Below are 15,599 nucleotides of genomic sequence, written 5' to 3'. Positions count from 1 at the left end.
CAGGGAGAGCCGGGAGGAGCGGCAAAGCCCCCAGAGCTCGGGCCAGCAGCCGCGGCCCCAGCGCCAGCACCCGGACCCTCACCTCCCGGCAGCAGTGGTTGATGAGCCGCAGGTGGACGCTGACTTTGGTTTTAATCTTTATCAGGCACTTCACCATGGCGGTACGGGCAGCGGCTGGCCTGGCCTGCGGCGCCTGCGGGGACTGCGGCAGCACGCAGGGACGGCTGCTTGCCTGCTGGCACGGCTGACGCAAGTGGGGCTGGTGCTGCTGGCCCCGGGGTCGAGGCTATATTGGGCTCCCGCATTTCCACAGGGCCGAGCTGAAGTGAGAGCGAAGAAGAGCAGCTGCCGGCAGGGCACGAGCTGCCGGGACAAGGGTGGTGCTGGGAGCCTGTGCCAGCTCAGGGTAATTTATTGTGGGAGGCCGTTTAATGCTCTCGCTGCTTCGCAACGGCACGCATGGGAGGCGGGGGAGAGGGTGCTCACATTTACCAGGGTGGCAGAGGTGACCCTGTCTGCAGGGCTGCCGTGACTGCTGCAGCGGCCAGTCATGCTCCCGCCCCAAAAATCAGCACAGACGTCAGCCCTGGGTTCCCTCGATGGAAAGAAATCCCTTTCCTGCTCCGAGGGACCTGTCCCTTTGGGCATGCAGCATTTCTGCACCCTGTCCCTGCCCGCAGCCCAGGCAGCAGGATCGGTGTGGCTACACCGGGGCAGTGCCTGGCCCCCCAGCCCATCCCGGAGCAGGGCACGACCGCAGGGTGCACCCACCCTGTCGCCCCACGCTCCCTGCCATCCCCGTTCCCTCGTCCACCTCCCAGTTTTCCAAACTTCTGTGCATCCTCCCATGGCCCCAACACACACCAGCAGCGCTCACCACACACATTGCTCTCCGTCGCCCCAGTGTCACTGGGAGTCAGGCACTGCTGTCACCAGGGGGTACAACAGCCACCGCCAGCGGCACGGCCACAGCCCCCAGCATTGTCCCCAGCCCCACGGGGCAGCTCCAGGGCTGGTCCCAGCATTTTGCCCTCTGCCACCCCTCCTTCCTGGGTGCATCCCACCCCTGCACAGCCCCGGCCCCGGGATGGGGGGGTACCAGCCTCCCCGCCGCAGGCTGGCACAGCGCTCCAGCCTGGCAGGCTGGCGGAAAACCAGCGTTTCCAAAGGCAAGCCCTCGGCGATGGCCATCGGCCAGCCAGAAGCAGCTCCCAAGTGGGTGACACGTTCTTTTGCAGACTGCCTTGTTCCTGTGCGCGGTCAGACCCCGGCCCTGCAGCACTCAGTAACACTCTGCTTTGCCAGGACCCCGCCGGCTGCCCCTCCAGACAGGTTTGCTTTGCTTTCAAACCAGGACGGTGTTTGGAAGAGCAGAGCAAGGCACGGGGACGGGGCTGCCGGGGTAACTTCAAAGCAGAGCTCACTCACCGCTCGCCTGGGTCAGAGCTATCAGGACAACCTGAAGCCTTCTGCTGCATTTCCGATTTAATCTGAATGAACAGTGCTGAGAAATTCACCTCTGCTTTGCTCCTGCACTGGAAACTTCTGTCCCACAGCTGGCCCTCCACTTTGCCTGGGCTCAGCTATTGATGCCAAACTGGCCCTGCGCCGCAAGAGCAACGTCTGGTGCTGCCAAGCCTTGCCATGAGACCCCGGGGACACGCCCGTCCCTGCCCGGCGGCCCCGCATCAGCATCAGGGGCTACAAAAATCTGATTTTCAGCTGGATGTGCACATCGGCTTTTTGTGTGTGCGTGTGTACACGTGTGTGTATGTGCACACGTGTGCGTGCCCCAGCGCCGGGGCTGCCCCGGCTCCCGAGCCCCGGCAGCGGCAGGGAGAGCCGCCCTGTGCCCTACCTTCCATGATGGAGATGTGCACGGCTCTCCTCCGGGTGCGGGGCACGCTGCTCAGGCGGGGGCCGTGGGTGATGGAGGGGCAGCTCCGGCTCGGCACCAGCCCTGCCCTGGGGACGAGAACGGGGACAATGTCAGAGCCCAGATGGTGTCAGAGCCCCGGGTGCATGGCAGCCCTCCCGCTTCCGTCCTGCGGCTCCCTCCGCCGCCCCGGGGAGCTGGGTACCGAACCCCTGGGAGGCACCGGCCCCGCGGGCTGCACCGCACCGCTGGGCTCTTACCGGTGAATCTCGGGCGGCTCCCGCTTGATCTTGGCGCTGGACTCCATCACCTCCTTCGCAACGCGGCCACTGCAGGTGGTTCAAGAACAGCAGCCGTGAGGATGTGAGCACCGCACCGGCGAGCGACGAGCTCCCCCCACGACACACCGCACCCCGGCACGGCCTGGCCCCCTCCCCACACACATGGGCCAGGGAGGGGGCTCTGCCCATGGCTCCAGGGGAAAGCAGAAGTATTTTCTGGAAATAAAGGTGATGGGAAGAGCAGGGAAAGGTTGGGCTGACACCTCTGCCACCACATTTTGCTGCTTCTCCTGGCAGTAGATGCTGGACACTGTGGGGTCACCTCCCCTCTTGGGGCGGGGGGGGGGGGGGGGGCACGCCATGAGCATCCGGGCGCTCCTGTGCCAGGGAGGAGGGTGCTGGCATCGCGCACCTTGGGATGCACTGGGGTCTCTCGCCCTGCAGAGATACGAGGTCCCGGGTCCAGGCTCTCGCTCCAGGCCAGGGAGGAGCAACCCCCCAGGAATTTAGGATTGCGGTGATTCATTTCACTCCTTGTTGTTCTCAAAAACCAAACCGCGAAGCCCCCCCCATCCCCTCCCCTCCTCCACTCCTGTCCCTTAAAAAATGCCGTTCTGGGGCTGGAGAGAGGGCTGTCAGCTGCGAAACAGAGAAGAAGTGATGGCCTCGGCGAGGCGGCAGCGCTGCAACGGGAGGACCTCCGGCGACGGGAGGACCCTTCACAAGACCTCAGACCGCTGCAGCCCTGACCTGCTCCCCACAGCACATCCAAAGGAGCATCCAAAAATATACCCAGTAGCTGCTACTTACTGTCATTATTTACCTGTATCGGAACCGGCTTCCCTTGAAGAACAAGTTGCTGCTGGACACTGTCCGGACCTGGCTTGACTTCTCCAACCTGCAACAGCACCAAGAACCGTGTGAGCGCCCCGCGTCACTGGCCAGGCGCTGAGCACCAGGGCAGGGTACGGCCCCCAGCACCGCTTCACGGCAAAGCCTTTGCCCGCTTTTGTTTCCAATGCACCACGCCAGTGATGAGGACTGATTGCTCTGCTGATGCTCTTACAGCATCATCCCCGCCAGACAGACCCCAGCATCAGAGGGAGGGAGCCGCACGCCGCCGGCAAACAGCAGCGAGGCCAAATTACGAGAGCAAAGCCCCGGAGGTGCGAAACACAGGACCAGGAATGAAACAAGCTGCCGGCAGCGGTGGGGTGGCAGCAGCTGGTGGGTCATGAGCACCTGGACTGTCACAGCATCACCCTGCAGCCCTCACTGCGAGCACAGGACGTCCCTGCCGGCAGTGGGAACGTTGCCCAGCCCGTGCCCGGGTTCCTGGATGGACCCGCTGCCAACGGCCTCCCCCGCGGCTGGAGGGGGGGCTCGGGCTGCAGCTCGCGCCGGGTCCCCTGGGCACCAGTGAAACCCACGCTACGGGAGCTGCACAGGGCTGAAGCTCTCCAGCAGGCTAAAACCCTCGCCACAACCTCTGCATCGCAGGGTGCAGGAATCAGCCCGTCGCTGGCACTTGCCAGGGTCAGTCTGGCCAGCGGTGGGTAAAACCGCCGGGAGGGACAGTCCTGTCTCCTCCTCGTCCCAGGGGAGCGGGTCCCTCGCCCCGGGAGGAGCCCAGCAGCACCTTGGCTGAGCCCACAGTCCACTCCACCGGGCGCATAATCCAGCGGTAATTTACTGACACGATTAATCATAAAAAGATTTGTAAAGCAATATTGCAATTTCATTTCATGTTAATATAATGAGAAATGAAACCTGCTGATTGCAGCTGCTGATTGCAGTATTCCCAAAGAGAATACATCACACGCTTTATCTCGCATCTTGCTGATTAAAATAAAACTCATTACAAAGCACAAAGCAGGCTATTTTTAAGTACCACAGGAGCAGAATGGTAAAACCAAACCATTCCACCTGGCACCTCCCTGGCTCTGGGGCAGAGTCCAGCCCGCGACCTCTCCCCTTCTGTCTGACAGCCCAATGAACCAAACCAGGGGCAGAAAAGCTGCCTCCATTGCCACGCACCGCGGAGCCCGGAGCTCCTGGGGGAGGACACCACCTTCCCCGCCCTCCCCAGGCAGGAGCTCCCACGGCGCGGGTGAGACCCCCAGCCCCGAGGTCCCCAAAGCCAGGCAGCTGCAGGGACGGTCCCTCGAGCCACCGTCCCCAACTCCCAGGCTCGCGGCTGCAGCCCAGACTGCACGTCACCTCCCTGGTCCCTTGAATACTTCCCATGAATAATTAACTTGTTCCCAAAGAGCTTAGAAGCAGATTATTCCTGAAAGTTTTTGAGCTTTCCCCATTAAAAGGCAGGCTTTTCTAAAGCACCCCGGGGCGCTGGCTCGACTTCAGTGGGGATTTTAGCGCCTGATTCAGCACAAACAGACCCTGCGAAGCCATTTTGAAAATCCACCCTTGAATATTAGGTCAGAAAATATTCCCCAAGTTTTGCTGCCGTCCGTCCCTGCTGCCTCCCACACCGGCTGCTCACAGCCCCTGAGCACCCGCACGCGCAGGCCGGTTCCGAACAAGCTGCCGTTAACGGGGAAAATGCCAAAACATGTCTGCTGTTGAGGACAGGACGTGCGCCGGTTGCTCAGCATTAAAGGCTTAATCTCCAAACAATTAATCTCCTGATTAAAGGTTCGCTGCAGAGGGATGAGTGCAGCGGGGGGGTAGTGGGAGGGACCCCGCGGGGCAGAGCCCCCAGCCCAGGGGCACTGGTGCTTTTGATGGCTGGTGACTCTGCCGCGACGGGGTGCCACGCTGCCAGTGACAGCCAGCGCCCGAGCCCCGGTACCTGGATGGAGCCCTCGGGTGGCTGCTGTGCGGGGCAGCGCCGACCCACGGGGAGATGCAGAACACGCCGCCGCGCACGCCGGGGCGTCCCGGCACTTACTTGTAGAAAGCCTGGTTTTCTATCCCACACTTCCAGAGGTGTTTGCAGGCTTCTGGTGTTGGGGCAAAATAGGTAAGAACAATTTTCTTCTCCTAAAGGAGAAAGACAAGGAGTTGGTAGGGGAACACGCGAGTGGTGCCCACCAGGAGCTGGACGGAGGCTGGAGCAGCCGGAGCTGGAGAGCAGCACCGACACGGGGCAGATCCTCCTCCAGAGCCACTCAAAGCGCCGGGAGACGTTGGAGCATCAGCCGACACCCTGGCGTGGCACCTCGCACGAGGGACAGGCAGCCGTGCATGCCAGTGACCGGCCACCCACCTCCTCTGGCTTACCTGCCTTTTTGAAAGTCCAGAAATGCTTTTTCTTTTAAAATCATGCTGATGGCTTGTGCAGGAGCCAATTTCAGCCGGAGGTTTTCAGGCCGATTTCATTAACCAGGGCTGACCGAGCGGGATGGCGGTAACCAATGACCACAACAATCCCAAACGCAGCACGTGGCTGCGGCAGGCAGGCATGGCGAGAAGCTGCGGGAGGTCCAGGGCTGCTGCCCAGGACAGAGCCCTCACCACAGCACAGCCCAGGGCTAACCCGGCGTCTGCAGGCTCTAACGCCCAGACCAAGGCCCCAGCGGGAGCAGGGGGGTGACCCCAGCGCTGCTGTTGAGCTGCAGCCCTCGCCACCGCGCCCGCGTCCCTGCACCGCAGGCACAGGGTGATGCTGCTGCAGGCTGCAGCCTGCCACGTGCACGGAGAACCTGCTAAAGCAACGCCCGCAGCTGCGCTTGGGAAGTCCCACGGGAAGGGAAAGCACTCACCTCTTTCTGACTTACGTATAAATAGAAAGTCTTCCCTTCGAATTTCATTTTGGTCACCTCGTTCCTGAAAGGACATGGGCAGGCGAGTGAGAGGCTGCGCGGAGCCCACGGCAGCCCGGCGGGCTCACGGGCACAGCCCCGGCCAAAGCGCTTGCTGGGAGCTGCAGGTTGGGAGCGGGTGCTGTGGGGACGGCAGCGGGGCAGCTTCAAGACCCTGTTTTCCGTCCCTGGGAGGTGCGACGGGGCGGTGAGAGGAGCCCCGGCTCAGAAACCAGCAGCTGGAAAGGGGGATGCCCTGGGGTGAAGCCGATGGTCAGTGCGGCATCCCAGTGTCACTGGGACCTTGTGACACGGGCACCAGCCGGGCGGCAGTGCCGGCCGTCAGGGACGGACCGGCCAAAATCTGAGATGCAGCGAAGACAGAAGAACAACGCAGCTGGGTTCAGAGGGGCTGGGGGGGCTTTCGGGGGACTCGGCCAACACGTGGACAACGCAGGTTCATGTCAACAAAGGTAGAAAATAAAAAGTCTGGGGGCAACGAAGCGAACAGAGAGAGAGTGCAGCTCACACGGGAGCCCTGCGGCGTACTGACCAGGAAGGGGCTTAGGGGCCAGGGTAGGAAAGCCCTTGGAGCCAGCAGCCCAGCGTACAGCTGCAGCAACGGAGGCAAACAGGCTCCTGGGCTCCTCCAAGGGCAGGACAGAGCAAGAAGTGACACCCTGAGTGCACATCGCAGGCTCCACTCAGTGCCGCTCTCCCTGCCCCGGCAGCACCGCGACCGCACGGCACCGTGAAGAGGACCTGTTTTCTCCCCTGCTTCTGAGATACGGGTGTGCAAACGCATGAGTGTGCTAGTGCAAGTGTGTGTGGGGCATGGGACAGGTTTTCCAGCTGCCGCAGCATCGCTCCCCTCCGTGTCCTCTGCTCGGACCCTGTCCCCGCTCAGACATGGGCACTGGGTGCACTTACCACTGTCCCGTACGGGCAGATCGCCCACACCCCGGTGTGGCGTGAGTGCCCGGGGAAGGCACCCGGCACTGGGCTAACCCACGTGCCCCATCAGCGGGAGCTGACCCGAGCATCCCCCGAACGCCCCGGGATGGTGTGGGGCACTCGCTGTCCCCTGCCCCGCAGCACTGCTCAGGGCCGAGCGAGCAGAAGCGAGCTGGACGGCACGGCTCCAAGCAAGCGGGCGATGCCAGGGTGGGAACTCACCACTTGATGAAGTGAACTCTCTTGTTTCCCTGCAGAACAACAAAACCGAAGGGAGTGAAGGCCAAAAACGCCGCATTCCCCGACACGTCCTGGAAGAAAAGAGCAATTTCTCAGCAAAACGTTGCTGAGCTGGCAAAGCTTATACGCCACCGGCGACCCTCTGCCCTAAAGGCGGTGGCGATGCAGAATCCCCCACACCGACCCTGCCAGCGGGATGCTCCTGGCAGGTTCACCTGGACCATGGCACCCCACACACACAGCAAAACCCGCAGCCGAAGAACGGGGCAGCCGGTCCAGCGGCACTAATGAGGAGAAACCACAATACAGCTCCCAGCCCCAGCGGTCCCATCCGCTTAGTAGTGAGGAACAAACAGCGAAGGCAGTGCCCCACCAACCCTTTCACTAGTAATTAAACCAGCAAATGGAAAAAACCCGTTACCCTTGACTCCCTCAGAGCCCTGCACAGCCAGTGCAGCTGGGCGGCATCGAGACAGTTTAAAACCAATAATTAGTGTCATGTATGGAACAAGGCAGCAGTTTAACTTAATCATAATGTCTAGACTCCAGGGAAGCAATCATTAACTGCACTCTTGTGTGTGGAAAAACAAGTATATGCTGAATGTTAAAGAATATTATGAACCAGTTGTGGCCACTCAGTAATTGTTAGATTCGCCCTGACTTTTGTTTGGCCAGCAGACGTTCAGACGGCTTTTGAAGGATGCTGAGCTAAGAGAAGGTGCATGCCAGGCTTGGGATTTCTGGTGCACTGGGCAGGAAAAGCAGGAAAGGAATTTTACAGGGGCAGTTACAGAAGAGCGATTTATGTTCGGTGTCTGTGATGTTCTCAGGGGAAAGCGTGGCACGGGGCAACCCAGCAGCGAGCAGAGCTGCCCCGCGGATGCCCTGCGCCCAGGATCTCCCCAGCTCAGGGGTACAACTCTCCCCCTGGGCTCCCAGTTGTGCCCTTCCCCGGCTTAATCAAGAGGTGAGACATCTTCTCTGCTGTTTGCTTTCCACCCCGGGACGCTGGATCTCAGTTACTCCGCTGGCACAGTGCAGGGACAGGAGGGAGCCAGTGTTGTGATGAGATCTTCCGAATTTGAGCAGAGAACAAATTGGTTTTAAATCCAGATTAGAGCAAAAATACCTCTTAATCTGTCAAGGGTGAATGGCCAAAAGCAGGGAGCCCTGAACCTCAACCCAATGCCCTGCACAAGGCAAGATGTAAACCCCCAAGTCATCGTGTCTGAGAGGCAGCAGCCCTGTCTTGCAGAAGAAGGCAGATTTCTGTGCATCTTTGCAGAAACCAGCCCTGGGTAACGCACCAGCCTGGCAGCAGCTCCTGCAGCTCAGGCCCTGGGCTGCCCAAAGAGCTTTGGCTCTTTCCCGAATGCGGGAAAATCTTCGGGAAAGGGAGAAACAGCATCTTGGCAAAGGGACATACCCTCCTGGCGGGTGCGGACCCCACTCGCCCCTGCACACCGCTGACACACCGACCCACTGGGTCCTGCCCTGCCCATGGCTGATGCTGCAGCCACGGGCAGCGAGCGGGGCAGGTTGGAGATTAACGGGGTGTCGGGCTGGAAGCTGTGTGGGTTTGGGGTTGCTGCTTTGGGATGGGAGGAGTGGGGCCGAGCTCCCCCCGGTCGGGGCGGAGGGGTGTCCCTGGGAAAGGTGGGGGATGCTGGGGGTGAGGATGGGGAGCTGGGGGTGCAGAGGCTCGACAGGGGTTGGGGATGCTGAACGGGGCACAGCACCCTACAGGGAAATAAGAGCAAAGCACAGCCCCCCCAGCACCGGCGCTGAGCCAGATGAGCGGAGCATTGCTCCCAGGGCAGCACGGCCCAATCCAGCCGGCAGCGCAGGAGAGCTGAACCGGCGCGGTGATTCAGCTCCTCCAGCCTGGCAACCTCTTCGGCAGTCACAGACTGCCGGGAAAGGGGACCCCCCCCCCGCCCCGGCCAGGTATATTTACTGCAATTGTGTATTTATGTGGCGTGATTCAGTTAAAAGCCCCGGGGGACCACAGAGCAGGCGCTGCCCTGAGAGTGAAATTCTCCGTCTGCTTTGCATCCCGCATCCATCTGCATGCGATGGGATTATAAGGGACCGGAGAGAGCCAAATGCAATGACATCTACAGCCAATAAAAAGCATTTCAAAGAGAAAACTGGATTACTGGCCAGGGAAGAGCAGAGCAATAGACTGTCTCTGGTAGATTAATGCTTGTTGGTTTCTCAGACACATTACTGACCTTGTTACTGCCTCCAAATTACATGCTTCAGCAGAAGGTGATCGGCCACTGTCTTTTATAGCTGTCTGCACGTGAAAACGCTTTCTTACCGCTTCCCTAAGTACCCTCTGGAAGGATTTCGGAGCCCTCAGCCTCCCCGCTCCCCTCTGTGCACACGCGCCCGCTCGGGGCTGGATTTTAAGGCTGGAGAGGGCTGCTGGCTCCGGCACATCCCACGCACCGCGGCTCTGCCAGCACCAAAGCCCGCTGGCAGGGCACACACGGCTGCACTCGGGACCAGCCACTGGTACCTCTGCAGCTTGTTCCCAGCTGGAGCGAGAAATCCAGCGCAAGGAATGGCGTTAAGAACATTGTTTTACCTTGCAAGGGTGGGGGTCAACCCCGTAGGTCTCCAGAGTCTGGGCTTTCCTGAGGAAATTCAGCTCTGAAGTAGCTGGTGTCTGCCCACTACAGGAGGGAAAAAAGGAAAAAGAAGGATATTCCATGGAAGACACGAACGTGAAAGTCAGCCCTCGGCTATGGGGTTTCTGTTAACAAGAGGCATCAGTTGCAGCATATTCCCATTACACTCGTCAGCACAATCCATCCGCAGCAGGAGACCAGCGCTGAAACTCAGCCTTTCTTCACCCAGCCTTTCTTCTCCTGCCAGCCCCATCGAGCAGGGGAGACACTGAACCGGCAGCGCTAGAAACGACCAAATTAAGGAGTATCTGCAAAATTTAGGGCTGAATTTCCGATACGCAGCACAGGCATTTCTTCAGGCGGGGAGGAAAGGGGGGTTTGCCGGGCAGAAGGCAGCAGCCCGCCTCACGTAAGCGCACGGCTCTGCCGGCTTTCCGGGAGGTTAAACCCCCGCCGTGACCCCAGGGACCGGCATGCGGCTGTCCGGTCGGGACGCAGCCCCGGAGGCACCGCCACTGCCACGGGAGGACGGGGCTTTGCTGGCGGTCTCTTGCGCCTCGTGCCCCCAGAGCGGGGCGAAGGCAGCGCGGGGAGGTGGCAGGAGGGGATCTATGGGGGACAGGGGGTTGGTCACTGTCCCCGTCCCGCCGGGGAAGCCCAGGGACCCCCCAGGTTGTGCCGGCTGAGCCAACAGCCAGGAGCAGGACAAACCCCTCGGCCCTCCTTGAGGCAGGAGGGGTCGGGGCTGATTTTGCACCAGGACCGGAGTGCCGCATTGCTGGCGTATTTCTTTATTCGTCTGCACTTTCTGCGGCTTGTCCTCGGCCGCTTGATCACGTTTTCCTTTCAGCAAGCAGAGGTTTGGTGGGACTCGGCAGCATCTCTTGCAGGGCGATTAGTTGTGATGCCTCCAGGCCACCAAACGACCTGCTTTCCCAAAGCCCGCTCTGCTCTGCATTTTTGCTGTTACCAACGCTGCCAAGAGCACCGCTGGCTCTCAGCTGGATCTGACGGACAAGAGCGGTGAGTGCTCATCCCACGGCACAACTGAAAATCCCGAACAGGGATAAAAATCAGCCTAGCATCAGTAATCCCTACAGCAGCTGACGCTCCTGCTCAGCGAAGCCCCTGGCCGTACCTCAGCTCCGACTTGTGGATCTCCGCAATTTTCCTCTCCAGCTTCTCCGAGTGTTTGGGGAAGAACTGGAACTTGGAGCTGTAGCCTTCCGGGTGCTTCCCTGGGTCGTAGTCCCCGATCTCGGCTGCGGGGAGACGGAACTGGTCAGGAACAGCAGCGCAACCCAAACCGCAGTGTGCATCCCCATCCCGGTGGCACCCGCCTCGGCAGCGGAACTGGCGGTGACCAGGCGCAGGGTCAGGGCTCAGAGCATCCCGGGAACGCCGCTCTGACCCGGCCATGCTTCCCATCAGGTGGGATCATTTGTAAGGCATTAACTGCGTCCAATTAGTTTCACCATGTGCTTGGGAATCACCTGGCAGCAGATGGTCACTGTCCCAAATGTATTAATTCCTCACGCTATTTGCCAAGAGCCTCCCGGGAGCCCGGGGTCCGTGCGAGGGCAGCCCTGGCGCAGTCGGCCCTGAGCACCCTGGGGGCACCCCCGGCCCCCACCCCGGTCCCAGCTGGGAACAAGGCAGCACCAATTCTGCTCACCCACTGGATGCAACTGCACCTCAAAAAAATGTAATTGCTTGGAAAGCTGTAAAGTGACACTGAGAAAAGCTCCTTCACCTCTTTACCCACCCCGCGGGAGTGCTGCGGGTACAGGCTGACCCAGCAGCACTGCCCTGCAGCCGGGCGGGGGGGTCCCTGCGATGGGATTGACCCCACGCCTGCAAAACCTGCTTCAAGCCTGGGCAAGCTGCGAGCGCAGTGACAGGAGGCCTGTCCTCAAGACAATCCCAGTGGCCCCGACCCCGAGCACTGAGACCAGGGTGCAGGAACGCCCGAGAGAACCCCATTTCTGAGCTCAGCCCTGCTCTCTCCTCGGCGCACGCTGACGCAGCTCCGCTCCCTCTCCCAGCACCCCGCGGGAGCCGGCAGCGATCGCCGCTGGCATCGCACTGTAGCATGGCTCTGTAGCTGGTGTCTCCTGCTGGGATTTACAGTAATCCGGCTGCCTCCAGCCACTGGGGATGAAAGGACCTTGCTCTCATTTAATTCCCTCCAGCCTCAGGTCCTAAGTGAAATGTAGACGTTGCATTAATTTTTTATGTTTCCTGCTTAAAACACTAACGGGGGGAAACACGCCGGCACTGCAAAATAACTCAAAAATGCTTCAGAGCTGAAATTTGTCTTTTTTGATTGCTGGGGCGCATCTCCCCAGCTCATCCTGGGGACGCGACCACAGGCACTGGGGGACTGCAGAGAGGGGCCCCGGCATCGCCTCGAGCCGAGCACCCTGGGGTGGGGAAGCCCGCTCGCATGCCCAGCATCACGGTGCTAACGGCACATCAGTGTGCTTCTCCACGCCAGCACCACCCAGCTCGTCCCAGAGCCTGACGACCCTCGCTGAGCGCTCCGGGTGCTGCACCACGCCGAGCAGACGCCGGCCACCTCCGTGCTCTCAGTGCCACGAAGTGGAGGCAAGAGCCGGCAGAGCCACGCCGGCAGGGACGCAGGCAGGAGGGCAGATGAGGCAGAAGGTTTTCAGAGGTTTTCCCACCTCCTGCTCTGAACTCCACCAGCACCTCTGCAACTCGCTGACAAAGGCACTTTCTTTGCCGAGGCGCTCGGCAGCAAGTAATGAGCTTACCCGAGGCGGTCTTCATCCATCCCAGCAATCAGCAAAACTGCCTTTAACTCTGGAACCCTCTTTGCAACTGCAAACCACCGGCGCTTGCCGGAGTTACCGCGGGCCGTGCACAGCCCCGGAAAGAGAAGTGCTTTGTCACAGCGCTGCTTCTGCGTCTGGACAAGCACAGAGCGAGGAGACACGGGCTGGATGAGCTGAGGGGATGCTCACGGGGACACCGCTGCCCCGAATGCAGGTGGGACAGCTCAGGGAGCAGACGGCAGCGCGGTGCTCCTGCTGCGGGTGAGACCCCAACATCAATCCTCACCCTCCTCCAGCCCAGCACTGCGCGGCACAAGCACAGTCTTGAAGCATGAGCCTCGCACTGGCGGGATGACATTTGTATTCTAGGTGCAGTGATCTGTTGTAAGTGAAATAATGTAATCAGTACTTAGCATGAAAAGCAAATTTATCTTGTCAAAAAGCATTACCTTGAAGGATATAGGCGGCCAACAAAGCAGCATCCGACGTCTTGCAGAGGAGTCGGCCATGGTAGAGATCCCTTTTGATCTGCAGGAAGACTAAATACCTGAGGACAGAAGAGGCAGTCCATTTATTAAGCAAAGTTTAAACTACCTAAACAGGCAATTTAGATGTGGAGTATCTGCCACGAGACACTTGCACTAACATTTCTCTCCGAGCCGCCCATTTCCAAGACATTACGCTTGCTAGGAGCGAACAAGTGCTAATTACCGGGCAGCTCCCCCCGGTCAGGACCGGTGCTGGGGCTCAGATCTGCACATCACAGTCCCGCTCCAGCCCGCAGGGACGCGGCGCCTGCTCCGGGGCCGCCTGCTCCGGGGCTGGCACCCGACCCCGAGTTCTGATGGAGGTCTCCACCAACCTGGCTCCCCAGCGGCATGGCCACAGAGCTGCCGGCAGAGACAACGAGCTCCCTCGGGCACGGAGATACTTGGACGCGCACTCCCAACCAGGGAAAACACGGGAAGAAAGAAACTCATAGCCAAGGAGGTGCCGGTCCCCTCTGCCCGCCAGCCCCCAGGGTCCCCTGCGATGTCTCACCCTGTTATGGGCAGCGGTGCCCAAACGCAACTGCAGCCACCCCAGTCCATCACAAGGTCACCGGGGCTGAGGTGCCCAGGGATGATGCTCTGAAGGGGGTCTCGTGGTCCTGACCCCACCAGTGACTGCTGCGCTTCCCCGTCCTGCATCGTTGCCCGGCTGCTCAGCCTCCCTGAAATGTGATTTTCTCCTTCCCCAACTTTCTGCATCCTTCCAGGTCTCTGCGTACGCACCCACTTACCTCCTCCGTGCTCGCCAACGATCAACACTATGTCATCTAGAGCGAACTACCTCTTGCGCTCGCCTGTCTCTATCTCCACACACCAAAGACCAGTGAAAAGATAAAGTATGTTGGAGAATTACATACCTGAATAAATTTAAACCTAAGTAACAGTTTGGGCTGAGTCATGTGGCAATGTATTTGGGAAAACCTTTTGATGGTAAAACGTAAGTCATAGAGTGAAATGGAAATTGGAGTGCTCAGAAATGTGTTTAAATAATCAGACTTGCACTCCGCAACATCTCAGTCATGTTTCATTTCTCAAATCCCTATTTATGATGAGACAAACCAATAATTTTCACAGATAAAAAATATTAAAGAGAAATCCAGGTATTAAAGTGTACTTGGTCCAGAGGAAAGTGAACTTTAAGCCCAGGTTTCAGCTGCAGTTGCAGGCACATCTGGAATGGCAGCGAGCAGGGGCAGCCCAGCTGCACGGGGGGCTCGTCCTGGTGCCATGGGGGACCCGGGGGGACCATCAGACCCGGGCCCCAGCCCCTGGGCAGCCAGCCTGAGCCCGGCTGGGCTGCAGCGCTCCACTCTCACATCAGCTGCAGGGCACAAACGGAGCGGAGGTGGCTGCAGCCCTAAAGCCGGGCTCATGCTCTATTCACGGGAAGGAGAACATGTCTTCTGCTCCCTGTCCCCACCACCACCTCTGCAGCACCGGCAGCCTCAGGGGTTGGTGGCCAAGGCTTCCAGAGCTCAGGGTGACAAATCCTGCTGCTGCCTGAGCACGCCGGCCAGGGGCCAGCCGGGAGGGAGACCCCGGGCTCGGCCGGCGAGCACCGCCAGCACAAGACCTTTGCTGCCCCAGCCCTTGCGCAGCACCCAGCACAGAGCCTGTTAAAAATGCATCATCAAATGGGTCTGACCCTGCCAAGCCCCCCCGACCCCCGGTCCGTAGATCTGAGCTGGTTTTACCAACCACGGAAAAACACTCAGCAGGTGCCAAACAGGTTTTCCAAAGCCTTGCTTATGCCTTGGAAATATCCCCTGGAACGAGGAGTTTCCCGGGGCAGCGCTGGGGCTGAGGCTGCCTTGGAAGAGGACATTAAAGATGGGAAGTATTTCTGAACTGGAACCGCTGCGCTCCCGGGCTGGCTCCATCCCGGGCTGGCTCCATCCCCAACGCTCTTCGGGTCCAGCTCCCACCCTCCAAGGGTAAATGCCTGACCCACATTTCAATTCTCCCTACTGTGCTTGACAACTGCAGATGTTTGCTAATCTCCGATTAAAGAAAAGAAATACAATTAGCATATTGTATGCACAGCTTAATGCCCACATAATAGCTGTCGTTATTCAGAGGCGATGCTTTTGGCCATTTCACATTCAAATTCAGGCCTGAGGGCTGCACAGGGTTGCAGTCCTGGGAGTAAACTAAGATCTGCAAACTAAATAACTGCCTCTTAAGCAAAGCAAGGAGATGTATCCGTGTGAAACTATTCCTGGACACTTCTCTGGGTCCCCTAAAAAGTGCCTGTATGAAAAACCAGATCAGTCATACCCAAGAAAGCTGATTACAGCGCATGTCCTGGCAGCAGCAGAAATACCGGCATTCTGGACACCATGAAGACATTAAACAGGCACAGCCAATGCGCACAGGGCTCTTTAAAAATGCTTTCCCCCTAATCTGCATCTCCGGTCTAAGGTCAGACAGGAAGAACCGAAACTTTCTCAGGCTTCCAAACAACACCTTAAGGGTTTTTTTTTAGTTTTGGTTTTTGGG

At 59.4% G+C, this 15,599-nt stretch overlaps 1 protein-coding gene across 4 annotated transcripts in view; it reads right to left on the bottom strand.

The window, feature by feature from the left end:
- FRMD5 (FERM domain containing 5) overlaps positions 1–15,599 on the bottom strand; it is a 113,771-nt gene that overhangs the window by 2,844 nt on the left and 95,328 nt on the right. For 3 of the 4 annotated variants that reach the window (XM_059823703.1, XM_059823705.1, XM_059823704.1), the window contains 9 exons: positions 12,999–13,096; positions 10,890–11,013; positions 9,709–9,796; positions 7,098–7,186; positions 5,883–5,946; positions 5,069–5,160; positions 2,981–3,055; positions 2,137–2,205; positions 1,859–1,965 (listed from right to left, as the gene is read on the bottom strand). In XM_059823703.1, the coding sequence (XP_059679686.1) occupies positions 1,859–1,965; positions 2,137–2,205; positions 2,981–3,055; positions 5,069–5,160; positions 5,883–5,946; positions 7,098–7,186; positions 9,709–9,796; positions 10,890–11,013; positions 12,999–13,096 (806 nt within the window). The remainder of the gene's footprint in view (positions 1–1,858; positions 1,966–2,136; positions 2,206–2,980; positions 3,056–5,068; positions 5,161–5,882; positions 5,947–7,097; positions 7,187–9,708; positions 9,797–10,889; positions 11,014–12,998; positions 13,097–15,599) is intronic. The other variant, XM_059823707.1, reaches the window with a different exon arrangement.

The sequence above is a fragment of the Gavia stellata genome, chromosome 13, assembly GCF_030936135.1.
Source record: "Gavia stellata isolate bGavSte3 chromosome 13, bGavSte3.hap2, whole genome shotgun sequence".
Taxonomy (NCBI): domain Eukaryota; kingdom Metazoa; phylum Chordata; class Aves; order Gaviiformes; family Gaviidae; genus Gavia; species Gavia stellata.
Note: the sequence above shows the minus strand (reverse complement) of the source record. Positions and strands in the feature narration are given on the sequence as shown.